Source organism: Littorina saxatilis, linkage group LG6 (assembly GCF_037325665.1).
Source record: "Littorina saxatilis isolate snail1 linkage group LG6, US_GU_Lsax_2.0, whole genome shotgun sequence".
NCBI classification, from domain to species: Eukaryota; Metazoa; Mollusca; class Gastropoda; order Littorinimorpha; family Littorinidae; genus Littorina; species Littorina saxatilis.
The window spans coordinates 40,757,196-40,767,509 of record NC_090250.1 but is presented as its reverse complement, the minus strand read 5'-3'; the positions used below and the strand labels follow the sequence as shown (position 1 = coordinate 40,767,509).

General features: G+C 41.5%; 1 protein-coding gene across 1 annotated transcript in view; it reads right to left on the bottom strand.

The window, feature by feature from the left end:
• Positions 1-1,749: 1,749 nt before the first annotated feature.
• The window catches only part of LOC138969208 (uncharacterized), a 61,948-nt gene continuing 53,383 nt past the window's right edge, over positions 1,750-10,314 (bottom strand). The window contains exons 7-11 of the mRNA XM_070341950.1: positions 9,891-10,056; positions 9,105-9,270; positions 8,369-8,630; positions 7,936-8,217; positions 1,750-6,630 (exon numbers count right to left, since the gene is read on the bottom strand). Of these exons, the coding sequence (XP_070198051.1) occupies positions 6,245-6,630; positions 7,936-8,217; positions 8,369-8,630; positions 9,105-9,270; positions 9,891-10,056 (1,262 nt within the window). The 3' untranslated portion in view covers positions 1,750-6,244. The remainder of the gene's footprint in view (positions 6,631-7,935; positions 8,218-8,368; positions 8,631-9,104; positions 9,271-9,890; positions 10,057-10,314) is intronic.

Below are 10,314 nucleotides of genomic sequence, written 5' to 3'. Positions count from 1 at the left end.
GAACACGGGAGGATTTATCTATATCTAGAACAAATTGTTTTGTTGGGTTAGCTTGCATAGTTCTTGTGTTATTCCATGTTTACTGATGCAGGTGTCGATCGCATGAGCGATCAAAAACGGGAGGTTTTTGTGTCAGATTTGAGGGGTACCAAGACAATGCTCTGTATTTCAGCAATGACCATTTGGATTGCTTTAAAACTTTCATGATGACATGCTTACATACGACTGGGTCTGGGTGGTCGAGTGGTAACGCACTTGCGCTCGGAAGCGAGAGGTTGTGAGTTCGACCCTGGGTCAGGGCGTTAGCAATTTTCTCCCCCCTTTCCTAACCTAGGTGGTGGGTTCAAGTGCTAGTCTTTCGGATGAGACGAAAAACCGAGGTCCCTTCGTGTACACTACATGGGGGTGTGCACGTTAAAGATCCCACGATTGACAAAAGGGTCTTTCCTGGCAAAATTGTATAGGCACAGATAAAAATGTCCACCAAAATACCCGTGTGACTTGGAATAATAGGCCGTGAAAAGTAGGATATGCGCCAAAATGGCTGCGATCTGCTGGCCGATGTAAATGCGTAATGTAGGCTATTGTGTAAAAAATTCCAAATAAATCCCTGCGCCTTGAATATGTGCGCGATATAAATTGCATAAAATAAAATAAAAATAAATAAATCCCTGCGCTTAGAACACTTACTGTACCCACGGAATACGCGCGATATAAGCCTCATATTGATTGATTGATTGAGATATACTTCAGGTAAAATACCGAATCATTACAGGTGTTTGTTGAGATGTTATGTAATCGCTGTCTCTGGAAAACAGCATAATGCTCTGTTTATTTCTCATGTTTTTACATGACCGACCAATAGAGGAAACGAATCAAAGAACGGTTGCTATAGACGTTAAAAAAACCAATAACCAATCGTTCTTTTGTTCATTTTCTTGTTCGGTTGGGCATTTGTTCCCCGGTGTAGTTAAGTATGGGAATGTGTCTGCGCCTGTGTGTGTGTGTTTTCTCTCAAAACATGTCCTTTCTCTTGGATGGATTGTCAAAATCACAGACATGCTTACCAAAAACATGGTTTTAATTTCGCCATCCTTGATACACAATGATAGTGCACTGCTTTCTTTATTCAATACAACCATTTATGACATTTTGTCTTTCAGTTTTATTCAAATGTTTTGCTGTTGTTGAACACTTTCACTATTATAGAAAGATGTAAATGAATAAAAGTATCCAGGGAGGGTATCCCCCCTACCTATTTAAAAAAAATTCGCTATGAATCTATTGGATCTTTCATCCCTTTACAAAGTTCATTTTATGTCTTCTAAAATAGCAAATATCAGCATGTATATAAGAACATTTTTAGTTGTTCGTGAACAATTGTTGGTTCATCCCATACATACAAATACATAAAGTCATACACAGAGCCACTCAAACAAGCGCTCGCACGCACCGTTCGATAGTTTCGACCAGCCAGGACTTACTGGTGTTGGTGGCGAATAACCAGTGCGTTCATTTTCAATCTTTTAGGTCGACAAATCGACTGAACGTTTTCATAAAGCTTTACGCGACATGTTCTGTTTGTTTGGTTTGTTGCGTGTTTTCCTGCTTTTGCTCGTGCCGGAGGAGGAGGAGAGAGAGAGAGAAAGAGAGAGCGAGAGAGAGAAAATGCTGTCGCTTTGAATTCCCACCAAAAGTTGGTTGGTTCTCAAAGAGGAAAAGCAGTCACATTGAATTCCCACAAACAGATTCAGATTCTACACACTTTATTTTCAGTCTCCTCTACGACTATACAGTAGACTCAACTATGCAGCTAATATGGACTTCTACGTCTAATACTGTCATATAACACTACTAAGCGCTACAGTTTTGCACTTCTGTACAATGTTATACACAAATGTTTCATACAGTTGTGAGATATTGCTAAGACGATGCCTGCACAACCGTTCAACAATACATAGAAAACTGTTACACAGTTGAAACCTGTATACCGAACAACAGACAGTGTGCGCCAGCTCACACGCAGTATTACAGAACAAGTCAAAAAGATTATTATACAATGTCTAATCAACACGAGGTATATTCGAAACGAGGACACAATGCATCATTTTAACACTCATCAATCTTTAAATCACTAAATATAACCGGAAAGACAAATCAGAAATCTAGACAAGTACATGTGTATTTTTAACATGTAATTTCTCCTAGTCACTAAAAGTAGCCGAAAAGAAAACCAACAAGCCAAAGTACCTGCGCAATGGTTATAGGTCAGGCACAACGAGCTTGAGTTACAATGAATATTGCCAGACAGAGAAAATCTACCGAACTTGAAACGCTGTTGTTAACGCCGAAAGAATTGACTGCAATTACCGAGCATTTGCAGTTAGTGCTTTGCTGCTATAAAGTTGTCTCACAACCGACATGGCATCGAGTATTCACTGCTTCACACGCACAACACATTGTCTGGCTTTACCACCAGCAGACTATGAACACTGTATGTACTATACGTTGACAATAAACTGTGCAGGTCTATATACCACATTTTCAGACACACATATAAACGGGGCATGTCCATCTGCACGCCTTTTTGATTTCGTACTTAACAATTCTCTTGCAAGCAAACTTTATGTACACGAATAAACGTCGGATTTATTGCCTTTATTACACAAGCTGTATTTCAACGTTCGTAACGAGGTTGACTAGTCTATTCCTGAACATCCACACAGACACAACATGCGTACAAAAATACAAAACACGATTATGTACAGAAAATAAATGGTGTAACAAACGACTTCGCTAAAACATTCACAGAGTGATATCAACGAATACTCCACTCTACTGAAGTACGAGAATGTGGGTGATATTCAAATGATACGCAAACTATGTAAAACACAGTTTCATTATGCATACTTTTCGGCATGAATGTATTTTAATCAAAGTTAGAGAAGAACTGTGGCATGTTTTTCGGTGACCCATTCTCTTGTCTTCAGCGAATGCATGTGTGTTTCGAAAATAGGTGTGCCTGTTTTCTAATTTGAGTCATTCGAAAAACTATAGTTGGAAAAAATTCAGCCGCATTTTGAAACAAGCAAAGTGTCTCTGGATACTTGACATGATAATATGCCTCATTTATACCTGTTCATTACTCATCAATTTAAAAAGCTGGACAAAAAACACAAACAGGAAAAAATAGCAGGAGCCGTAAAGGAAACACTCTTTGATTTGGAAAGGACTTTACAAATTGTTCCATTTAAGTGTAACACAGTTTGTCGAAATATCGTCCTTCTCGTGTACATGATTGTGTTTACCACTACGGCTCTGTCCAGGCCTTTACATGAGATAATAGTAGCTAACCACATACACACATACCATACGTCGACAGCCTACCTGCTTCCTGTACAGCATCAGAAGTTTTGGCTGAATTAATGTCGAAACTGAAACGCACGTCCATTTATGAAATTGACTTTTACCTTTCTTTTCTCTGGGATATACCCGCGGGACAGGATGTTTTAACTTTGAGAGATTTAGCCCTTGATTGTCATAATACGTATGAAATACGCACTGTGGTATTATAACAAAAATCTATACTCTGACAAGCAAAACAACCGCTGCATATTGCCTTTTGAAATGGAGCAAGATGCTTGCCTCCCCTGGAGAGACCATTTTTTCAGTTTTGGTCTAATTGTTACAGCTTGGTTTTTGACTCACATGCGAAGCAAAAGTGAGTCTATGTACTCACCCGAGTCGTCCGTCCGTCCGTCCGTCCGGACGTCCGTCCGTCCGGACGTCCGTCCGTCCGGAAAACTTTAACGTTGGATATTTCTTGGACACTATTCAGTCTATCAGTACCAAATTTGGCAAGATGGTGTATGATGACAAGGCCCCAAAACACATACATAGCATCTTGACCTTGCTTCAAGGTCAAGGTCGCAGGGGCCATAAATGTTGTCTAAAAAACAGCTATTTTTCCCATTTTTCCCATTTTCTCTGAAGTTTTTGAGATTCAATACCTCACCTATATATGATATATAGGGCAAAGTAAGCCCCATCTTTTGATACCAGTTTGGTTTACCTTGCTTCAAGGTCACAGGAGCTCTTCAAAGTTGGATTGTATACATATTTTGAAGTGACCTTGACCCTGAACTATGGAAGATAACTGTTTCAAACTTAAAAATTATGTGGGGCACATGTCATGCTTTCATCATGAGACACATTTGGTCACATATGATCAAGGTCAAGGTCACTTTGACCCTTATGAAATGTGACCGAAATAAGGTAGTGAACCACTAAAAGTGACCATATCTCATGGTAGAAAGAGCCAATAAGCACCATTGTACTTCCTATGTCTTGAATTAACAGCTTTGTGTTGCATGACCTTGGATGACCTTGACCTTGGGTCAAGGTCACATGTATTTTGGTAGGAAAAATGTGTAAAGCAGAAGGTCAAGCATGTGAGTCGTATGGGCTTTGCCCTTCTTGTTTCCAACTAAAATCTTCCGGCAGTCAAGGGGTTACGATTTTGGAAAACGTTTCAAGGATGTGATGAATCGTTTGTAAAGAGTAGGCCGAGAACAAAACAGAGAATAAGATCGATGCTGAATCGGTCTCACATGACCCAGCGAGCTCGCAAGACAAGAACCAACAACAGACAAACAAGCGTGTATGACCTTGTTACAGTCAATCACATAGCTAACATTGTGGTATATTCATTTTTTTATGTGTGACAACAGTCTAGAATACAAACACGTTGTTTCACGTTGGTTTCTGACGGTTTTGATCATTTCCTACCGTGAAGGCCAGGGACAGTTATAGAATTGCGCAAAAAGAAAGGGAGCGACATGCTCACACAAATGACTTTACAAAAGGTGATGAAGACGTGTTTGTTTTATCGAATTGACGTTGTTTGCCACTTTACTTTGAACTGGACAACATGGTTGACCAAAAGGGGGAAGAGGGTAACTCTATTAACGTGCCACGCAAGAAAAGAAAAGATCCTGCTCTGCACAGAAAGTAGCGAGGTTGTAGATTGAGGGTATGTATCAAAGTGGATGAATGCTCGTGTCCCATATCAACGCCTTGGCAGATCCTTAGTTCCTGGTTAATACGGTCATGCACACGGGAAGGAGGATACGAAAAATTGACAAAAGTTTGGGGTTTTGTTTTAAACAGAAAAAAAAACCCATGGTTTCTTGGCCTAACACTTCTGTTCTGAGAGGATGAAAGTCACAGGTTCATTTCAATGCTTGGTTTTTGTTTTGTTTTTGTGTGTTTTTCTCAGGTGCTGGGAGATTGATTCCGCATAACTCTCGCTTACTCTAGAACTTCCTTTCTGTGAATGAAAAAAAAATATTAAAAGAACGGCATCAACAAATTCTTCACAACTTTTTTTGTACAAGCTTTAGTTCAACAAGATACATACTTTTCCTTGAATATTTGCTATGCTTCTATGAATGTTACTCCTCATACGGCCTTGGTGATCTATTATTTACTCCCTTCCACTTAGTATTATTAGAATTACTTATTGCACTGTTGACTATTAAAGGATTGATGTGTTCAGTCACTCAATTTATGTTTACCAGAAACACATCTCTCAAACATATTGTGTGACGCTCAATCGTCAGTGAATGTGTACTTCAGGATGGAAAGCCAATTTCAGGACTAAATTCACAACAACATAGTGGTATAAAGAAAATCGCCCTTAAATGAATATTTTTGTCAATGAATGTCTTGATAGAAGAGGATTCTGTCTCAAAAAAGAACATGGTAATGATGCAAAATGCTAAGGTTTGGTGTACTTTTCTTTTTAAAATACTTATGCAAGGGTTTCTTCAGAAGATTGTCCATTCAATACTGCAGAATGCTTTGTTTCGGCTTTTGTGGAATATGAACCTTTCTGATTAAGCAGACGTACATATGCACTCACAAGTCAGTGTCATGCATCCATGAAACAACAAAACTAAAACGGGTCGCTCCAGTCAGATCCTAGCAGAATCATTTTGATCTTCCGATCAAGGTATGGCAAGCCTTACAATGGAAAAATGAATGATACTGAATAGGTAGGTACACCAAAGAATCACTGCTTGACTGGTAAGGATGATACTAAAATTTGAGATATGCTACGTGAACGTGAGGCGAACATCTGACCGTTAGGTTTCATTCAGTTGATCTTTTCTTTTGTCAAAACTTGACCAGATTATTGGTACTGAACATGCTAAGAAAAAGCCGTCTCATGGAGAGCGTAGGCTTATACTTGTAAGGGCGTAGTGGCGTCACTGCTGGTCATGTGATCCCCGTCTTTGACGATGAGCTCGTTGACCTCTGTGTCATTGTTCTTGATGACCTTGGTCTCAAGGCCGCGGTTGCGCTTGCACTGCTTGTAGACTCTCATGACCTCCTCGGCGGGGGGCGCGATGATGACAATGAGCGCCATGACGACGGCCCAGGCCTGGTTGAAGTAGAGCCACATGGAGAACTGCGTCTGGTCCATGATGGGGAAGGACGCCATGATACCCGGGATGAGCACGGCAAACAGGCCGATGGAGCACGCGCCTCCGATGTAAGCCGTCAGTTTCGCCGATCGAAACGCTGAGTTCATCTGCTCGATACTGGGTCGCCCTTCGTATTCGTAACCTGCAAAAATAGCCGTTAGAGTTTAAGGGTCTATGTACATTCTGCACACCAGGCCCCAATGGAGTCCATCTCATCATATTAATCTGTACACTTGTTTTTAATGAATATATAATTATGTTCGGTCGGGTCGTCTTTGTTTAAGTCACTCTAAAAATCAGAATTAATGCAAAGTTTGCCAGGAAAAATACACTGGGAGTTGGTGTGTTGCTCGGTCGTCCTTATTCGTGATCTGCGAGAAGAAGAAACAAGTCGCGTAAGGCGAAATTACTACATTTAGTCAAGCTGTGGAACTCACAGAATGAAACTGAACGCACTGCATTTTTTCACAATGACCGTAGTCCGCCGCTTGTCCAAAACAGAGTGAAACTGACGAGCCTGTTCAGCGCGGTAGTGGTTTCGCTGTGCTGCATAGCACGCTTTTCTGTACCTCTCTTCGTTTTAACTTTCTGAGCGTGTTTTTAATCCAAACATATCATATCTATATGTTTTTGGAATCAGGAACCAACAAGGAATAAGATGAAATTGTTTTTAAATCGATTTCGGAAATTTAATTTTGATCATAATTTTTATATTTTTCATTTTCAGAGCTTTTTTTTAATCCAAATATAACATATTTATATGTTTTTGGAATCAGGAAATGATGTAGAATAAGATGAACGTCAATTTGGATCGTTTTATATATAAAAAAACATTATTACAATTTTCAGATTTTTAGTGACCAAAGTCATTAATTAATTGTTAAGCCACCAAGCTGAAATGCAAAACCGAAGTCCGGCCTTCGTCGAAGATTGCTTTACAAAAATTTCAATCAATTTGATTGAAAAATGAGGGTGGGACAGTGCCGCCTCAACTTTTACAAAAAGCCGGATATGACGTCATCAAAGGTATTTATCGACAAAATAAAAAAAACGTCCGGGGATATCATTTCCAGGAACTCTCATGTCAAATTTCATAAAGATCGGTCCAGTAGTTTGGTCTGAATCGCTCTACACACACACACGCACAGACAGACACACACACACACATACACCACGACCCTCGTCTCGATTCCCCTCTATGTTAAAACATTTAGTCAAAACTTGACTAAATGTAAAAAGATCATTGAAGAAAAGTAGTATTTTGGGTCACCCTTCCTGTTTGTAAATCACATGTTAAATTTTGTTGTTGAATGACCCTCCGTGAACGTGACTCCTTCGCAGCTGTCAAGGTGTACTTCTGCGCCCCTCACTTTCCAAATTCCGAATGTTCTAACCTTTGAAGAAGGTGGAGTTGCCTTTTGTATTGGTAAAGAAAAGAACAACTAACCTTGGAGGTCCTCGCGGAAGTTGACCTCCCAGGGGTGGAGGGGGTTGTCGATGTCATACATCTTCATCCACTCGCCCTGCTCGTCCTCCACCGTCTTGATGTTGTGTGTCAGCAGGGACCCGATGATGCAGCCAGCCACGCTGAAGCCGAAGCTGCTGCACGTGCCGGCCAGGATGGCGTAGTCCTGCACCGTGTTGATGAGGAAGTTGTTGAGCCCCCCTTCGTACATTGTGGCCGCGGACAGCGTAGCTGTGATCCCTGCCACCAGCCCGCATAGGCTGCCTGCAATGTTATTGTAGAAACCGAGTTATATACCCCACCTAAAACCAATCTTCGTTTTCCTAAACTTTTCCTTCCTGATCTTTCAGTTTTCCAAAACATTCCCCATAATCTATCAACCCCAAGGAAACCCTCCGCCCCCGCCCCTCCTCACCTGAAATGAGTCCCTGTGACGTGGCTTTGACCCATATAATGGACAGCATGACAGGTGGGAAGCAGGGGATGGTCACTATGGCGCCAGAGTAGAAGATCCAGTTGAGGTCGATGCCGGACTCGAAGACCACCAGACCCAGCGGCACGATGCATACCGTTACCATGACGATGCACCAATTCTTGAACTCGAACAAGAAGTCCATGTAGTGGCGGAAGCGACCGTGAGTCGGGCACATGTAGGGCTTCGATTCGTGGAAATCCACCTGGAAGAAATGAACCGAAGTGGTGAGATGCGAGACTTCTTTATTGCGTTGTATACGTACACCGTGAAGGTTACTCGTTGAAGGGCCAAGACCCGCCTTACTGTTTTGGATGCGATCAACCTTGTACCATTGAACACGTCCTAATCAAGTACGTGAACGTAAAAGATGATCGCGACAATCTCTATAGTGCAGATACTCATAAAGTTTTATTCTGCGACGTCTCCACGGATGTTATCTTTTCAGTGTTAATCAAGATTTTTTGATGAAGAGATAATGAAGTAGCAAGTGTGAAAAGATGTGCGTTTTTTAGAACCTTCTTCGCTTTATTATAATAGACCTAATTGTAAACTTCGTATTTTCAAATACGGAGATCGTTACGTATACTGAGAAAAGAAACACACTTGAATCGGCCCCGAATAGCTTAATAGGTTAAAAAGACATGGACAAACCAACAACCAACCCAGCGGTCAATACCTTGGCACTGCTGCTTGCCAAATCCTGTAAGCACGGTCGACAGCGAGAAGCATCCACGCATGCGCACAAGTCGGACAAGTCGTTACTTCCGTCCGCACGTTGTTTTCTGACCAGGCATTTCTTTGTTTTCCCACACAGCACACAATGAACACTCTGCAGATTTTTCCTGAAACAGTAAAGAACAGTGTCAATTCAAATCTCTCCAATTCAAATCTCTGCAATTCAAATCTCTCCAATGGTCTGGTGAGTAAGACGCCGGCCTGCCATGCGAAGGTTGAGTGTTCTTCTTCTTCGTTCACAGGCTTAAACTCCCACATGTTTTTGCGTGAGTGGGTTTTTACTTGTATGACCGTTTTTACCACGCCATTCATGTTCAGTAAGCCATACGCCGATTTCGGGAGAAGCATGCTGGGTATTTTCGTGTTTCTATAACCCACTGAATTCTGACAAGGATTACAGGATCTTTTCCGGGTGCATTTGGTCTTGTGCTTGCGTGTACACACGAACGGGAATAAGGCACTAGCAGGTCTGCACATACGTTGACCTGGCAGATCAGACAAATCTCCACCCTTAACCCACCAAGCGCGACCGGGTTCGGTGTTAAAAGTTTCAGCCCATGAACGAAGAAGAACCCTCTCTGAACTTGAACATAAACTAAGTTTACGTTATGTTTGTGTTATGTTAAAGAACAACCAACATTTGCTCCATTAATGACTGTCAATAGAAAGACATTTCATTTTCATTTACTTGAAAACTCTGCACAGCTTGGTAGACAACGTACTGTACCTGAAAGGTCTGATGTAGGTCTGATAGATGTCGTAGACGATGATGGAGGAGAGAGCCATGACCTCACCAGAGCCGGTGGACATGAGAGCCATGGCCCCCATGGTCAGTATAAGGATGCCCCCTGCTGACCCCAACACCTTCTCCGCGATCAGCGGCGTCACCAGACCTGCAAGTAGCTACACTGGTTATTCGTGTCAGGAGAATTGGGGGAAGGTATGGTAGGGATTGTGTGTGTGTGTGTGTTTGTGTGTGTGTGTGTGTTTGTCTACAGAGACCTGCAAGTCGCTATAAACAGTGATTAATCGTGCCAGGCGAATTGGACGGGGTAGGTAGGGGTCAGAAGCATAGACATATTTTAACGAGACTTACAAGTAGTATAGCTGTAATAGTAATATGTGCGAGAAGAATAGGAGAAAAAAAGGAG